Source organism: Ruditapes philippinarum, unplaced genomic scaffold (assembly GCF_026571515.1).
Source record: "Ruditapes philippinarum isolate M1 unplaced genomic scaffold, ASM2657151v2 ctg1489_1_1_1_1, whole genome shotgun sequence".
NCBI lineage: Eukaryota > Metazoa > Mollusca > Bivalvia > Venerida > Veneridae > Ruditapes > Ruditapes philippinarum.
Window position 1 is genome coordinate 165,160 of NW_026862533.1, and position 19,035 is coordinate 184,194.

At 36.0% G+C, this 19,035-nt stretch overlaps 1 protein-coding gene across 1 annotated transcript in view; it reads right to left on the reverse strand.

Moving 5' to 3' along the window:
• Positions 1-18,688, reverse strand: part of LOC132719389 (protein KRI1 homolog) — a 171,878-nt gene extending 153,190 nt beyond the window's left edge. Inside the window, exons 1-2 of the mRNA XM_060703150.1 lie at positions 18,684-18,688; positions 18,419-18,590 (exon numbers count right to left, since the gene is read on the reverse strand). Of these exons, the coding sequence (XP_060559133.1) occupies positions 18,419-18,590; positions 18,684-18,688 (177 nt within the window). The remainder of the gene's footprint in view (positions 1-18,418; positions 18,591-18,683) is intronic.
• Between the last annotated feature and the right edge of the window lie 347 nt (positions 18,689-19,035).

A 19,035-nucleotide genomic window follows, 5' to 3' on the forward strand; every position in this document is an offset into this window, starting at 1 on the left:
TTTGAGTTATGCTCCACTCAGATGAAAAATTAAGTATGAAAAATAACAAAGGGCAACAACTCAAAAATTATGATGGGAAGTGTTATCACTCTTGTGCACTGCACACCTCCTGAGTGAGATCTATCCACCTATGAAGTTTCATGTTGATAACTCAAAGGCTTTTTTGAGTTATGCTCTGGACAAAAATTAAGTTTGAAAAATAACAAAGGGCAACATATATCCCCCGCCGAGTACTGGTTATTATATCAACACAACAACTGAAGACATAAGGCTTTATTTATATATTTATCATGGCATAAACAGTAATATTCTTTGAACTTGATAAATATTCAGGGCAATAACAGAGCCTTAACTCTGTGTTAAATATCTGGAAATGCCAATGAGATGTATGCATACTGCATAACTAATCAAGGGCCATAAATCTGAGTTATAAGTGTCTGACCGGAACAAGGTGACATTATGCACATCTCCTCTTCGTATCCCATAAAGTTTCATTGAATTCCAGCCAGTAGTTACAGAGGTAGCACGGAAACGATTATTGCTCTGGTTGTATACTACATAAGCTATCAAGGGCCATAACTCTAAGTTAAAATGTCTGACCCGAACAAGACAACGATATGCCCATCTTCTCTTGGTATTGAAAGTTCCAATAAAGTTTCATTGAATTCCAGCCAGTAGTTGCAGAGAAGTAGCGCAGAAACGAATATTTTTTCTATATGCATACTGAATAACTAATCAAGGGCCATAACTCCGAGTTAAAATGTCTGACCCCAACAAGGCAATGATATCCGCATCTTCTCTTGGAATTGAAAGTTCCCATAAAGTTTTATTGAATTCCAGCCAGTAGTTGCAGAGAAGTAGCGCGGAAATGATTTTTACTCTATATGCATACTGCAAAACTAATCAAGGGCCATAACTCTGAGTTAAAGTGTCAGACCGGAACAAGGCGACGATATGCGCATCCTCTCTTGATATTGAAGGTTCCCATAAAGTTTTGTTGAATTCCAGTCAGTAGTTGCAGAGAAGTAGCGCGGAAACAAATTTTACTCTATATGCATACTGCATAACTAATCACTTGGGCCATAACTCTGAGTTAAAGTGTCGGAATGGAACAAGCCGACGATGTGCGCATCCCCTCTTGATATTGAAGGTTCCCATAAAGTTTCGTTGAATGCAGAGAAGTAGCGCCGAAACGATTTTTACTCTATATGCATACTTCATAACTAATCAAGGGCCATAATTCTGAGTTAAAGCGTCGGACATGAACAAGCCGACGATATGCGCATCTCCTCTTGATATTGATGATTCCCATAAAGTTTCGTTGAATTCCAGCCAGTAGTTGCAGAGAACTAGTCCGGAAACGAAATTCGGACAGATGGATGGACGAACAGACAGACAAAAAACGCCAAAGCTATATCCCCCTTCCGATTCCATCGGCAGGGGATGATAACCGGAAAATAATGCAGGGTAGTTTTTTGTTTGTTTCATTTTACGCCTTTTTCAAACAGTATTTCAGTCATATAGGCAGGTAATTTCCTAACCATCGTTCCTGGAGAGAATTATCATTCTTGTGCGCTGTAGTCCTCCTCAATGAGATCTATCCACCTATGAAGTTTCAAGTTGACATCTCAAAGGCTTTTTTAGTTATGCTCTGGACAAAAATTAAGCATGAAAATTAACAAAGGGCAATAACTGAAAAATTATGCAGGGTAGAGTTATCATTCTTGTGTGCTGCATTCCTTTTCAATGAGATCTATCCACCTATGAACTTTCAAGTTGATAGTTTTACACTTTTTGACATAAGCTCCAAACAAAAAGTAGGAAAAATAACAAAGGGCAATAACTCATAAATTATAATGAGAAGAGTTATCATTCTTGTGCACAACAGTCCTCATCAGTAAGATCTATTCACCTATGAAGTTTCATGTTGACATCTCAAAGACTTTTTGAGTTATGCTCCACTCAGGTGAAAAATTAAGTATGAACAAGAACGTGTTTGTTAAACACAAATGCCCCCGGCTCAGATTCTTGTCAGTAGCAATATTTCAAACTAGAACTGCCACTATCATGGCGTGAATACCCCCGCATACCACTTTGTCAGAATCAACAGTGGCCATTTAGAGCTCAAGGACAGCCTCCCTGCCAAATCTGAGGTTACTAAGCCAGTGCATTGCTAAGTTATGTATTCTACATGCTTCAAATGTGAAAATGTCAAAATCAATACATTGCGGACAGGACATTCTTTAGCAATTGAGAAGAAAAGCTTATTTATTGTCAAGATCCCTGTGACCTTGACCTTTGACCCAGTGACCTCAAAATCAATAGAGGTCACCTTATAGTCATGATCAACATCCATGCCAAATATGAAGACTGTGGGTCAAAGGAATCTTAAGTTAATGGGTGGACAAACTTTTTGAAGTCAAAGTCCCTATGACCTTGACGTTTGATCCAGTGACCTCAAAATCAAAAGGGGTCATCTACTAATCATGATCAACATCCATGCCAAATATGAATACTGTGGGTCAAAGGAATCTAAAGTTATTGGGCAGACAAACTTTTTGAAGTCAAAGTCCCTGTGACCTTGACCTTTGATATGGTGACCTCAAAATCAATAGGGGTCATCTACTAATCATGACTAACCTCCATTCCAAATATGAAGACAGTGGGTCAAAGGAATCTTAAGTTATTGGGCGGACAAGCTTTTTGAAGTCAAGGCCCCTGTGACTTTGACCTTTGACCTGGTGACAAATCTAGGGGTCATCTACTAATCATGACTAACCTCCATCAAAATCAATGGCGGACAAGGAAGTCAAGGCCGTGACTTACTTTCAGTGACCTCAAAGTCAATAGGGGTCATCTACTAATCACTAACCTCCAATGCCAAATATGAAGACTGTGGGTCAAAGGAATCTTAAGTTATTGGGGGACAAGCTTTTTGAAGTCCAGGCCCCTGTGAGCTTTGACCTGGTTCAAAGTCAATAGGGGTCAATGGCCCTTTGTTATTGGGCGGACCTTTTTGAGACCTGTGACCTTGACCTTTGCTAGTGACCTCAAAATCAATAGGGGTCGGGTCATCTACTAATCATGACTAACCTCCATGCCAAATATGAAGACAAAGGGTCAAAGGAATCTTAAGTTATTGGGCGGACAAGAAAAAACCGACGGACGGCCGGACGGACAAGCTGATTCCAGTATACCCCCCTTACAACTTTGTTGTGTGGGGGTATAAAAATGTTTACCCATTCTCTCAGTAATGGACAGAAAAATTGCCAAAAAATTGTAAACACAAGTTATATAGCTTGACAAAGTCATGGCATTTTGTAATTGTGAAAAATATAAGTTGCCAAGTCATTGCTCTGACTTGTGAAGTTGAAAAATATTCAACTTCATGCAATTTATCTTCCTACCAAATATGAAATACATCTGTCATTAAATAAAGGCTGTATGGGCAAAAGTGTAAAAATCTATTTTGAGCACTGGTGACCTTAACCAAACTGACCCCTAACTATCCAAAAGAAGAATACCATGTAAGTAAGCTTCCTACCAAACATGAAATACATCTGTCAATAAATAAAGACTGTAGGGGCAAAAGTGTAAAAATCTATTTTTAGCACTGGTGACCTTAACCAAACTAACCCCTAACTCTATCCAAAAGAAGAATACCATGTAAGTTATCTTCCTACCAAATATGAAATACATCTGTCAATAAATAAAGGCTGTATGGGCAAAAGTGTAAAAATCTTATTTTTAGCACTGGTGACTTTGACCCAACTGACCCCTTACACCATCAAAAGGAAGAATACCATAAAAGCTATCTTCCTTCCAAATATGAAATACATCTGTCAATAAATAAAAGCTGTATGGGCAAAAGTGTAAAAATCTATTTTTAGCACAAGTGACCTTGACCCACTGATCCCTACCCCAATCAAAAGGATGAATACCATGCAAGTTATCTTCCTACCAAATATAAAATAAATCTATCACTTAATAAAGGCTGTATGAGCAAATGTGTAAAAATCTATTTTTAGCACTGGTGACCTTGACCCAACTGACCACTAACTCCATCAAAGTTTATGTTTCTATCAATTATAAATAACATCTGTTCATAGAATAAGGTCAATACACCTGTAAAAATGTAAAAATCTATTTTTTACACTGGTGACCTTGGTAACATTGACCTTGACCCAAATGACCCCTAACTACACCCAAAGAAGGAGGACCTCCCTTGGCATGTTTGTATTAAACTAAGACAATATATAAAGGCTGTATGAGCAAAAATGTTTATATTTATTTTTTAAACCAGTGACCTTGACCTTGACCCTAGAGACCGCTTACTCCACAAAAAATTAGAGGACCATCAAAGGTACCCACCTACTAAATATGAAAGATATCATTTAAGAAATTAAGCAATTAGGATAAATTTAAGATAAATCCAACTTGCCGAAATAGGTTAACCTGAGACAAGGCTCTATTTTCAAAGTGAAAAAAGGGAAATAACTGGGAAATATGGATGACACAGTTATATAACTTAGCAATATCATGTACTTTGTATTGATAAGTAAGTGTGTAAATTATAAAGCCATTAGTATAGATAGAACTTAAGATATTTCCAACTTGCCGTTTTAGGTTAACCATTATTCATTTTCTAAGTGCTGAAAAGGGCAATAACTTGGTAAATATGAAAGCCAGAGTTATGAAACTTGCCCAGAGCATGTACTTTGTATTGATTAGTAACTGTGTAAACTTAGAAGCCATTGGTACAGGTAGAACTTAAGAAAAATCCAACTTGCCGTTCTAGGTTAACCTCGTACGGACAGACGGACGGACGTTTCAATCACTATATGCCCGGGGGCATAAAAATAACAAAGGGCAATAACTCAAAAATTATGCAGGGTAGAGTCATCATTCTTGTGCACTGCACACCTCCTGAGTGAGATCTATCCACCTATGAAGTTTCATGTTGATATCTCATAAGCTTTTTGAGTTATGCTCTGGACAAAAATTAAGTTTGAAAATTACTAGAAATGTGTCCATATGACACGGGTACCCCCACACTCCACTGATTTGTCAACCTTATGTCTCTAGGTCAATTTTTTTTTTTTTTTGGCTACATCTGCCCAAGTTGAAAACGAAAAATCTTGTATTAAGTAAAGGGCAAATACTACAAATACTGAATAAATCCACAAGAGAACCCCAAGGTGCATACGTGCGACAAAAAGGGAACGGACGGACGGAAGGACGGACGTTCTCATAGGAAAGTAATTATGTGGCTACTCTATTGTTCTCCCTATTGTTCTTTTTAGCCACACTTTCAACGAGGGATAATAAATATTGTAAGTTTGAATATCTCAAGCATTAATTGAGATATTTGACTTTACAAAAAACTTTAACCAAAATTTCTAAGTTAAAAAGGAGCATAATTCTGTAAACATTGTAGGCAGAGTTATCCAACTTGTCAATCTGATGTACATTGTTACTATAAAGTATTTAAGTTTCAATTGAATATCTCAAGCAATAATTGAGATATTTGACTTTACAAAAAGCTTTAACCAGACGCCGAAGTGGACGCCGGGGCGACTACAATAGCTCTCCATATTCTTCGAATAGTCGAGCTAATAAGAAAGTTAAAGAATGAATAAGAAAAATTCAAAGTTTAAGGAGGAGATGATTCTAGAAATATGGATTCTAGATTTATAAACCTTGTCATATTATTAAGATGTGGGAGTTTGAAGTTAATCCTATAAGGAATGAAGAAGTTGGAGTAAAAAATACCAATTTCTCAAAAAAAAATCTAAGTTCAAACATTTTTTTCATTAAATTTCTAAGTTCAAGGGAGGTAATTCTGATAATTTTTGTGTTAGAGTTGTAAACCTTGTCACATATGATGTGGTTCATGACCAGAAACTTATATTTGAAATTTGAAGTTTTGTTTGTTTGTTTTTGGGTTTTACGTCACATCGACACAGTATAGGTCATATCGCGACGTTCCAGCTTTTGGTGGAGGAAGACCTCAGGTGCCCTTCCGTGCATTATTTCAGGCACGAACGGGCACCTGAGTAGAACCACCGATGTTCCGTAAGCTAGCTGGATAGCTTCCTCACATGAAAGAATCCAAAGTCCCTGTCGGGATTCGAACCCACAGCGGTGAGGGGCAAGTGATTCGAAGAAATTTGAAGTAAATACTTTAAGAAATACAGAACCTGTAGTGAAATAGCGTATAAAAACTAGAATCAGAAATCTTGACGAGGTTGCCGATGTTTGTTAAGTATAACAGTTGTCAATATACTCCCTTTAAATGATTAAAATGATGTGTATAATCTCCATACTACCATCTATCCATATTTCAAGTTTCATAAAAATATTTTTAGTACTTTTTGCATTATCACTACATCCAGTTTAGGTGTTAAATATGCCATATTTTCAGTCTATTTGTTGCCACAGCAACCAAAATTTTCAACATAAGAAGAAAAGAAAGACATGCGTATTCTCCAGATGGGCCATCTCCCATATGTCAAGTTTCATAACAAGAGCTGTCCGTAGACAGCGCGCTTTTTATTGCTTGCCAATAAAAAAAGTTTTTGCCAGTAAAAGGCAATACAAGAATCTCTGTATTTTTAAAGTGAACAATGGCCATGAGCATTAAGATATTTAGTGAAGAATTATTTTACTGAATTGTGTGATACCCTTGAACACTGCAGCAAAGTTTGAAATGTTTAAGTCAAAAGAGGGCTGGTAAGAAAGAAAAAAAAACTGAGTTGAGCCTTAAATAAATTTAATTCTAAGTCGATAAAAGGCCTTAATTTTTTAAAACAAATCCTTGACAGAGTTACCTTCTCTTGCGTACAGATGGGGGTAATGATGTGAAATAGCATTAAAAGTTTCAAAGCAATATCTCAAAGGGTTAAGGCAATAAGTGGATTTTACCCATATTCAATGTATTTTCTAAGTCAAAAAGGGGCATAATTCTGTCAAAAACCTTGACAGAGTTATGTCCTCTTGTCTGTTGATGAAGGTCGTGATGGTAAACAAGTATGGTCAGTTTCAAAGCAATACCTCCAATGGTTTTGAAATAAAGTGAGGTGGTACAAAAAACTTAACCAAGCTCAATACACTTTCTAAGTCAAAAAAGGGCCATAATTCTGTCAAAAACCTTGACAGAGTTATGTACTCTTGTCTGTAGATGGAGGTTATGATGGTGAACAAGTATGGTTAGTTTCAAAGCCATACTTGTAATAAACTTCTGAAATAAAGTGGGGTGGTACGAAAAACTTAACCAAGGTGTGACGCGACCCGACGCCGGATAGCCGACGAGCTAAAAATGTTTTCGACGCCGACGCCGGGCGAGTAGGATAGCTCCCCTTTTCATAGAAAAGTCGAGCTGACAAACAGACGGAGGGTAAAAAAGTCCCCTCTGGTTAACCAGTAGGGGACTAAAAAGTTTTTCATTTTTATATTCCTTGTTAGTCTGTTTTTTTATTTTTTTTTTTTTTTTGTTGGGGGAGGACACTAGTTGCTTTTGTCCAAGTATGAATCCTTTCCATAAAACTAGAAATGTGTCATCATGCCACGGATGCCCCCCCCGCCCCCCCATGCACACAAATTTCAGATGTTTATAATATTAAGTTACATAAATTTGTTTGGAAAACTATTTTTTTTATTTTAACCCTTTCGCCGCCGATGTCGCACATGTGGCGATCAGCCACTCAGACCGCCGAAGTCGCACTTGTGCGACAGACACTGGTAATTTAGTTACCCATATCCTTTTAAATATTCTCATGATGTGTAATTTGCACGGAACCGGTATGTATTTTGTAAAACGAGGCTTTCACTTCCTTGTTCGCCAAAAAATAATGTTTTTTTTATCGTAAAAAATAAGTGATCTACGCCGAGTTAAAGTTGATGAAATATTTTTGACAATTTGTGTGAAAACAAGATGGCTTCCAGCAAACGGAAGAGGTCGTATACTCGGCAACAAGTGCTAGATTTAGTAATAAATGACAGCGGGTAGTGAAAAACAATGACATTGCATACGATTCGGATATGTTAAATGATGACTCGGACGCGATTTGATAGTGAAAGTACTGTGTCACTTAGATCAACAGACACCTCAATCAGTGGTTCAAACTGAAGAATCTGGTAAGTATTTTTAGGTTTTTTTTTATAAATTGACTCAATTATTGGGCATTAATTTCTACATAATGTGAATATTTTATGCAGCATAATAATGTCTAATTTAAGATGGACTGGCATTTGTGTTTCTATTTTAGTAACAGAAGGATATAATTTGTTCAAAGTACTAATTCGGGGTCGAAATGTGCTTTCCGAACATGTGCAAGTTTAGAAATGTTTATTTTGACATTTAGAGCGTAATATGAAGGTTTGGTTGTTCAGATACTGTGCAGATAACAATGCATTTGAATAAAATCCTCTGTTATATGTGTTTGAAATTCATTAATTTTTATAATATTTTGAAGTAAAAAATATATTTCATGCTTTTGTATTCCAGATAGCAGTGACAGTGACACCAGTGACGACCAAACCACCGCAAGGCCCGAGGGCGAGGAAAACCAGACGTGGTCGTACCCGTGGTCCTAGACGTGGCCAAGCTGCCAAATAGACGTGGTCGTGGTAGAATTGCCTCAGGCAGCTAAGAAGAGGACAGCCAGCTAGAGTAAATAATAGACGGACCTGAAACCAAGGCAAAGAGAAATTGACAATGAATGGCGATTTTAATTGGACAATGTATGACCCTATTGACCCCTATACTCCAGATTGGCTGCCTGCATTTACAGCCCCAGCGGGTGTTCTTTGTAAATACAGAGCAATATAGCCCTGTTGATTTACTTTGGGCTTTTCTTCCCCAGTAGATTTGCTATTGATTTGATATGCAACGGAAACCAATCGCTAAAATGCAACACAGTTTTTTTGACAATCCAAGTGATTTCCACGCTATTCAAGCGGTTCAACGAATGGGAAGAAACTACTCCAGATGAAATTAAAGCCTAACATAGCTCTAACAAATAGCAATGGGGGCTTGCTCAGAAAAACTCCTTAGAAAGATTATTGGAGTACATATTGGTTGACATTATCTTCCCATTTACTGACATTATGTCTAGGAACCGATATGAACTATTGACGTCATTTCTTCACTTCGCAAACAATGAGGAGGACAGGCCTGCACGCGGTGACGGCGACTCTTTGATCACTTCTGGAAAATACGGGCGCCCCTAAATGAACAGTTTGTGAACCTACATATTTGAATGTATATGGACCAAGATGCCAGTTTATCCAAATAGACGAAAGTATTAATACGATTTCAAGGGACGTGTAAGTTTTCGACAGTACCTACCTGCCAAGCCTTATAAGTTTGGGGCAATAAAGCAGTATGCACTTTGTGAGCAGCAAAACTGGATATGCTCTGAAATTTCTGACCTATTGTGGTAAAGGTTCTTTAGAAACTTATTTCCAGAAGTTTTCAAAATTAACAGAGAGTATCTGCCTAAAGTTACTAATGGTTTTGAGAATAAAGGACACAAAGTTTTTACTGATAATTACTAATAACTCACGTCACCCAACCTTTAACAAGGGGAAATTGCAAAATAACATGGATTGGAGCGTGCGGGAAACTGTAAAAGCTGGACGGAAAACATGCCTTTAGAATTACACTTCCAACTAGGTACGCGCTTTGCAAAAAGGAGAAGACCCAGTATTTATGAAGGTCAAGGGCCGATTTGGTGACAATGTTGCCTGGCAATGAAATACAAAGAGAGTAACATTTTTCTAATGCAACAATCGACAGTAACACACGCGTTGACAAAAGAATTACGCCCAAAGAGGTTGCAGAATGGAGGACACCCAGAGAGGTTGAAAAAAACCAAGTCATGGCGTGAAGTGTATAATCAAAGGTCCATGGGTGGTGTGGATCTACTGGATCAAAAACTTGGAACATTTGCATACCCACAACAAAAGCGCAAAATGGTACAATGTTGTGTATCACCGCCTTCGCTGCATTGTATTTTTTTAAGGAATTATATCAGCTATCTACCCTTCAAAATTTCAAGGGAATATCTAAAGAAATAAAAAAAAGTTATTAAATTTGAAGTCAAATTAGTATTATTTTCCAAGAATTTCCAAGAAAATATTTGGCGCTTGAGCTAAACATTTCGCTATTTATTTGGCGGCGAAAGGGTTTAAGTTCAAAATTAAGCCTTAAAACTATTCAATTGTTAAACACAAACCATTTTTTAATTTTTTATACAAGTTCAAAAGGCACTGACACTATTCAGTGTTAACCTTTTTGTAAATTGCATATCTCATAATCTGTAGCCAAAATAATGACTACATACATTTCGCACAAACGTACGAGTGCTGAAACTGAAAATTCAAAATTTTTCAAACATTCAAGGGAGATAACTTTGCCCAAAATCATTGAACCATCACCTAAGTCAAAATTGAACTGCTTATTCCTAAGATGTATCTATATGTCAAATTTGAGTTGAATGTTTACAACCATCGGGGAACTGAAACTAAAAATTTCTGATTTTTTTCAAAGTTCAACAGGGATAACTCTATCAGCTATCATCAAACCATGACCAAATTCAAACCTGACCAGTGTATTCTTATGACATATCCATATGTTAAATATGAGTTAAATATGTACAGGTGTTAGGGAGATAATGAAGGGAAACTGTAAATTTCCTTCTTTTTCAAAGTTACAGGGGCATTACCCTGCCAGATATCATCAAACCATGACCAAATTCAAACTTGACCTGTGCATTCCTTTGACATATCCATATGTCAAATTTGAGTTGAATGTGTTATACTGTTGCTGAGATAATGAACGCAAACTGAAAATTTCATATTATTGTCAAAGTTAAAGGGGCATTACTCTGCCAGAAATCACCGACCCATGACCAAATTCAAACTTAACCTGCTCATTCCTTTGACGTATTCATATGTCAAATTTGAGTTAAATGTGTCATAACGTTGGGGAGATAATGGAAGGAAATTGAAAATTCCATATTATTTTCAAAGTGAAAGGGGCATAACTCTGCCAAAAATCATCCAACCATGACCAAATTCAAACTTGACCTGCGCATTCCTTTGATGTATCCATATGATAAATTTGAGTTGAATGTGTAATACCGTTGGGGAGATAATGAACGGAAACTGAAAATTTCATATTATTTTCAAAGTGAAAGGGGCATAACTCTGCCAAAAATCACCTAAACCATGACCTAATTCAAACTTGACCTGCGCATTCCTTTGAGGTATCCATATGTCAAATTTGAGTTGAATGTGTAATACTGTTGGGGAGATAATGAACGGAAACTGATAATTTCAAACATTTTCAAAGTGAAATGGGGCATAACTCATCGAACCATGACCAAATTCGACCATCACCTGCGCATTCTTTTGACATATTCATATGTCAAATTTGAGTTGAATGTGTAATACCGTTGGGGACATAATGAACGGAAACTGAAAATTTAATCAAGGGGCATAACTCTGTCAAAACTCATCGGACCATGACCAAATTCTAAACTTGACCTGTATTTTCTCATGATATATCCATATGTCAAATTTGATCTGAATGTGTGCAACTGTTACTAAGATAATGAAAGGAAACTGATGATGATGGAACAGGGTAACACTATAACCCCAGCCATTTTATGGCAGGGGCATAATAAATGACAAAGTTGAGAAAATATAATCAAAATTTAATCAAAATCATTTGACGGTCAAGGTCATTTAAAGGTTAAGGTCATATCTAACTGATTCCACATGTCTGTTTGATCACACTTATTGTTTTGTCTACATATCAATCAAATCCATACATGAATAACAAAATTATGACAACTCAACCAAAATTCAATACTTTGGCCTTAATGGCCAAGGTCATTTAAAGGTCAAGATTAATTTAACATTTTACAATATCTTGTCCAAAAAGTTGTTTTGTCCATGTATGAAACTAATCCATTAATTGATTACAAATTACAGCCAATTATACCCATAATCAATGAAAATTAAACAAGATATGTTTGTAAAACATGTATGCCTATTGGCAGCCACTTAGTCATGTGATCAGGTTATTAATGACTGACTTTTGACCTAGTGAACAAAAAATCAATAAGTGTTATCTACTGGTCATGACTAGTCACTAGGTAATAATTATTGTGTGCAGCAATTTTATGATAACGTTATTACAAATCTTACCAAATAATATATGCATAAATTTTATGAATCATGTAGGCCTCATTAATGACAGCTAAGTTGTTATATTACATAAGACCTTCAAATGTGTATACGAAAAGCATTTTTAGTTTAATTAAAAAATAAACCCCAACCCAAGTTGTTGAGTTTTGGGGTCAAATCTTATTAATTTAGGGGGGGCCCCAATTTTGGGGGGGAAACTGCCCCCCAAACCCAAAAATAAATAGGGGTCATCTATTTGGCCGCCCAATGCCCTAAAAGTTTGGGGGCTAGCAGCTATTGTTTTTGAAGTTTTTGATAGGAAACAGTTTCCCCTAAAAGGTTAATACGCCCTTGACCATTGCCCCCTTTTGCCCCCAAAATCAATAGGGGTCATTTTAATTTTTTCAAGTAAAATTTACACCTCCCAAAAGTTTGGGGGCCCAAAACAACTCTTTGGTTGCCAAGTTAAAAAACGTCAAAACTGTTTTAAAACCAACAAGATAAATTGGCCCTTGACCTTTTGCCCCCTTGCCCCCAAAACCATCGGGGGCATCTACGGGTCAGGGGAAAAATCTTTCATCCCATGCTTGAAAGTTCCTAGACCTAAGTGTTTCTTTGTTATTTGATCTGAAAACGTTTTTATCTCAAAAATCAATGTGACCTTGCCTTTGAACCTCCTTTGTACCCTACCGAAAAATCAAATTTGGGGCATCTGCTTGTTCACTTGAGCAATCATCAATACCAAGTTCTGAAGTTCCAAGGCCTAAGCGTTCTTTAGTTATTTGATCGGAAACTGGTTTTTACCTACAAGATCAAATGTGGCCCTTTGACCTTTGACCCCTTGACCTCCCCCAAATCAACAGGGTTTATTTGCTGGTCATGAACAATTATCATATCAAGTTTGAAGTTCCCTAGGCCTAAAATTTTTTAGTTATTATCGGAAACCCTTCTTACCTACAAGGTCAATGCAACCTTGACCTTTGACCCCAAAATCAATAGGGGTCATCTTCTGGTCATGACCGAATCTCCATACCAAGTTTGAAGTTCCTGGCCGTAGTGTTCTTTAGTTATTGATCGGAAACGTGGTTTTTACTTATGTGACCTTTTGCCCCTTTGACCCGACTTAAACCCCCAAAATCAATAGGGGTCATCAACTTGTCGAATGACCAATCATCATACCAAAGGGTTTGAAGTTCCCTTGAGGCCCAAAACTTTTAAGTTTGAAGTTCCCTTTAGGCCTAAACTTTCTTTATTATTACTTTGACAACCTTTTTGGCCCTACAGACGCGATGGACGGAACCACAGACAGAACAAAGCAGAAGAATATTACCCCTCTTCTTTGAAGTGGGGGCATAATAATTTGACCTTCAAAGTCGAGGTCAAACGTAAGTCAAGATCAATTTTGATTGTTGATATATATGAAGGGGTCCTGTAAAAAAGGATGTTGTGTTTTAATTATAAAGTTATTTCCTTTTTTTTTATTTTTTTTCCCAAAAAAAAAAATGTTTTTTTCTTTTAACGAAAAGGGGGTTAAAAAAACCAATGGTAAATAATACTGCCCAGTAAATTTTTTGTTTAGTTTTTTAAATTTCTTGCGGGAAAGTTTTTGACCAAAAAAAAAGCGGGGAGAAAAATTTTTTAAATTTATAGTTTAATTGGTTTTGGGGCCATTTTTGAAACAAAGTTAATGTCAAACCCTTTTTAGGGAAACAACAAAAAGGGAAACTGTTTTTAAATTTTCCCTTGGGGTGAATTTTATTGAAAATTTCACCCCAAGCATTTTGACCTGTGAATGCCCGACAGGGTTTTTACCTGTTTTTTTAAATTTGTTTGGGTTCGTCGGAACAAAACAAAAAAAATTGGTGCAAAAAATTTAGATCCTAATGTGCTTTTTGCAAAAACCAAAAAGAAAGCCAAACTCCTAAAAGGGGGGGTTCCCTTTTTTAAATTTTGTACAATTCACGCAAAATAATTTAAAAAGGGGAGACCCGGGGGGTAAAAAATGGAAAAGGCAAATTAATTTTTAAAAAAGCCTTCCCTCGGGGAAGAAAAAATTTTTGGCCAAAATTATCGAAACTTTTTAATATTGTGTTTTTTCTTAAAAGAAAAATTTTTATGTTTATTTAAGCTCCATGTTTAAATTTTAAAACGGGGGGTTAAAACAAAAAAAAGGGTTTTTACTTGTGAAATAAAAACAACACCAATAAATATGGTCATTTAAAAGGGCACAAATCAGTAAAAATTAAATTTAATTTAAAAAAACCTTCAAAGGTCCAAAGGTTCCTTAAAATGGCCCCAAGGGGAAAAATTTGAGTTTGTCAACATGAAGGTCTTGTCCTTAAGAATGTTCTTGTTATAATATGAAGTCCAATCCATTAATAATAGCAAAGTTAAACAGTCCAGTTTTACAGCCAAAAAAATGAAAATTTCAAAATTTGACCTTGAAAGTCAAGGTTATTTATGACGTGAAGGTTTTCAAGGTCTGTCTGGTTATTTTAAAAGGCATCCTTGAAGATTATTATGTTAAAAGTTTGAAGACCAATTGCCATTAAAAAAATAACAAAGTTACAGCCAATAATAGCAAGAACAAGCAAAATTTGGACTTTTGACCTTGAAGGTCAAGGTCATTTATGGATGAAGGTCAAGGTTAGTGGGGTCTACTGAAAGGTCTTGTCCCAAGAGTTGTTGTGGCCAAGTATGAAGACAATACACCAAGAACTAAACTAGAACTGTGTCCAAAGGACACAGATGCCCCCACTGACAACATATGTATGGTATATAGTGAAAAAATCAACAAAGGGCCATAATTCTGTTAAATTTGGTCGCAACAAAAATTCCTTCCTTCACTTCCATCTACACATTAAGGTTGTTCATCCCTGGAAGTTTAAGCAAAATCTGCCATCCGGTTTAAGAGGAGTTGTGTTCACAAAATTTCTACACAGTTTATAGTGAAAAAATCAACAAAGGGCCATTATAAATTCTGTTAAATTTGGTCGCAGCGAAAATTCCTTCCTTTACTACCATCTACACATTAAGGTTGTTCATCCCTAGAAGTTTAAGCAATATCTGCAATAAGGTTTAAGAGGAGTTGCGTTCACAAGATTTCGGGACATACGGACAGACATACGGACGGACAAGTGCAATGCTATATGCTCCCACTTTGCTGGAGCATAAAAAGTTATGATCCAGGTACAAGTTTGTGGAAGGCAACGCCGCCAGGACTATAACAATACCTCTACTTTTTTTTCAAACTAGAAATGTGTCATCATGCCACGGATGCCCCCGCATGCAGCCAAAATTTCAGATGGTGCATTAATTATTTTTTTCATTTTAAGTTCAAAGCCCTTAAAACTTTTCAATGTTAACACAAACCATTTTCATACAATGTTCAAGGCACTGAAATTATTCAGTCTTAACCTTTTAAAAATAGCATATTGCATATTTGTAGCCAAAATAATGGCTAAAAGTATGAGAGCTGAAACTGAAAGTTCAAAATTATTCCAACATTCAGGAAAGATAAGTTTGTCTAAAATCATTGCACCACAACCAAATTCAAACTTAAACTGCTTATTCCTAAGATGTATCTATAATTATTATTTTCAAAGTGAAAGGGACATAACTCTGCCAAAAAATCATCAAACCATGACCAAATTCCAACTTGACCTGCCCATTCCTTTGACATATCCATATGTCAAATTTAAGTTGAATATGTAACACTGTTGGGTAGATGATCAACAGAAACTGTAAATTTCATATATTATTTTCAAAGTGAAAGGGACATTACTCTGCCAAAAATCATTGAACCATGACCAAATTCAAACTTGGCCTGGGCATCCCAAAAACATATCCATATGTCAAATTTGAGTTGAATGTGTTGTACCATTGGGGAGATAATAAACGGAAACTGAAAATTTCATATTACTTTCAAAGTGAAAGGGGCATAACTCTGCCAAAAATCATTGAACCATGACCAAATTTGAACTTGACCTGCGCATTCCTTTGACGCATCTATATGTCAAGTTTGAGTTGAATGTGTTGTACCTTTGGGGAGATAATGAACGGAAACTGAATATTTCATATTGTTTTCAAAGTAAAAGGGGCATAACTCTGCCAAAAATCATCGAACCATGACCAAAATCAAACTTGACCTGTATTTTTTTCATGACATATCCATATGCCAAGTTTGAGTTGAATGTGTTGTACTGTTGGGGAGATAATGAACGGAAACTGAAAATTTCATATTATTTTCAAAGTAAAAGGGGCATAACTCTGCCAAAAAATCATCGAACCATGACCAGATTCGAACTTGACCTGTTTTTTCTCATGACATATCCATATGTCAAGTTTGAGTTGAATGTGTTGTACCGTTGGGGAGATAATGACATATACAGTTAATATGGTCAGAAAGAGATTATCTAAAGCAGTTTCAGGTGGATTAAGTATTTACGAAATAAAAAGCTCACCCTTGAGCACTTTGTGCTCAGGAGAGCTAAAAACTAATCATCCTAGCTTACTGTCTCAACAGAATTATACAGATTTGAACGATGCACTACTAGGGATTAAACGATGATAGAGTATAATTGAAAATTAATCGTTTACAGGACAAATCGACGATGATCAAGTACAAAGTTTAATAATCGATTATCGCTAATTATTTTCTTGCTATTACGTAAGTGAATCACTGTATTATGACAACACTCTAAATTAAAGCAACACTCTAAATTAAAGCCTTGGTTGAATTCAAATGAATATGAAAGCATACTGGTGATAATGGAGTTAATAGTTGACAGTGAGGCATTCTAGTTTAAAGATATACTATGCTCAAATTTGACATCAGAAAATATTTAAGATTGCTACACAGTCTATTTGTAAATATAAAATAAACATGTTTTGACTTCACACAAAGAAGATGTTATGTATAAAATTATTCTACACAGTAAAGGTGGTTACAATATCAATATATAGTGTCATTAAACAATAGGGCCAAGATGGCCCTAGATGGCTCCCCTGACCAATCAACCTCATCCGAGCAATGTCTTAGACAAGCATCCTGACCAAGTTTGATGACAATTGAGTAAAAAATGTGACCTCGAGAGTGTTAACAAGGTTATCTATATTTGGGCAGTGTGACCTATTTATGACCCCATGTGACCCATATTCGAACTAGTTTTTGACCAGAGACAACCCATATTCGAACATGACCTAGAAATCATCAAAACCCTCCTGATCAATTTCCAGGATATTTGGATCAAAACTGCAGCTACTAGAGTGTTAACAAGATTTTTCAATTTCTAGCTCCTGTGACAGAGTTTTTGACTCGAGAAGACCCATATTTGAACTTGGCCTGTATTATTTGAATCAAACATTCTGACAAAGTTTGATTATGATCCAATCAAGACTGTGACTGCTAGAGTGTTAACAACCTAATTGTTGACAACACACGACACACAACACATGACGCACGACGATGGACATAACCCCATCACTATACCTCCACTTGACCACTTTGTGGTCAGGTGAGCTAAAAAAAACATGCAGTTTTGTTAAGAAAGGACCAACTTAACTTGTTCCCATACATAGTTTATTCATTCCTTTATTGGAATTGAGACTTCACAATTTCACAGATATTAATGAATTTATTTGATTAAAATATTTTACTGAAGGATGAGCATAGAATAATATCTTTAAACTAGTTTATTTCAGTTGATAAAGTGGTAGTGACACAAAATATAGAATATTAATGGAATTCTTATAAATATTAATTAAAGCATGATATGAACATTGTACATATTTACTTTGTTATTGTAAATGTTTCAATTATATAATCCATGATTGATCGAAAATGATCGATTATGATTTTTGTGTGATTAAGAAACCCTACGAACTACAAAGAGTGATCACAAAAGCTCACCCATGAGCACTTTGTGCTCATGTAAGCTAAAAGCTAATCATCCTAGCTTACTGTCTCAACAGAATAGTAGCAGATATGTAAATATTGAAACTGATACAACCACTTATTTAAGTCCATTTATTCTAGCACTCTACTGATACAACCACTTATTTAAGACCATTTTTATTCTAGCACTCTACTGATACAACCACTTATTTAAGACCATTTATTCTAGCACTCTACTGATACAACCACTTATTTAAGACCATTTATTCTAGCACTCTACTGATACAACCACTTATTTAAGACCATTTATTCTAGCAATCTACATACCAATTCTACTCCAATTTCTTTTCCTCTATCCAATTTTTCCTTTTGTCCCTTCAACCAATCTAAGTAGTCAGTCTGCTCAACACACTTCTCCTCTGCAGATTTTTCCTTTCTCTTAAAAGCAAAACCATCATCACTACCATCATCTCCATTACTTCCAGCTGCTGCCACAATACTACAAACATTAAGGAATAGCACAACTTTAAACTGACAGATTTAGAGTGTTATTTAGATTATAGTGTGGTTTAACCTAAATGTAATTTATCGCAACATTTATTGTTTTCCATGCCCAGTATTTACAAAAAAAAAACCCAGAACAGAAAGAAAAAAGATTAATTTGCTAAGTTTTTGTGTAATATTGATGGTATCAGATGAAAACACTGATTTAACTTTTGTAAATGTAGAAGAAACTGTTAATTTTAACGTTAAGATATGCAGGGCTGAAAATTAGCGGTCGCCCAGTCGCCCACGGCTACCTAATTTGTAATTGGACCACTAAAAATTTCAAAATAGTTGTCCAGTCAGCGACTTAAAAAATCTGCTGTAGATTAAATTAATATCCGCCATTAAATCAACTCACGTGAAAATTCAAAGGAGCAAATGAGCAAATTGGCTCCAAA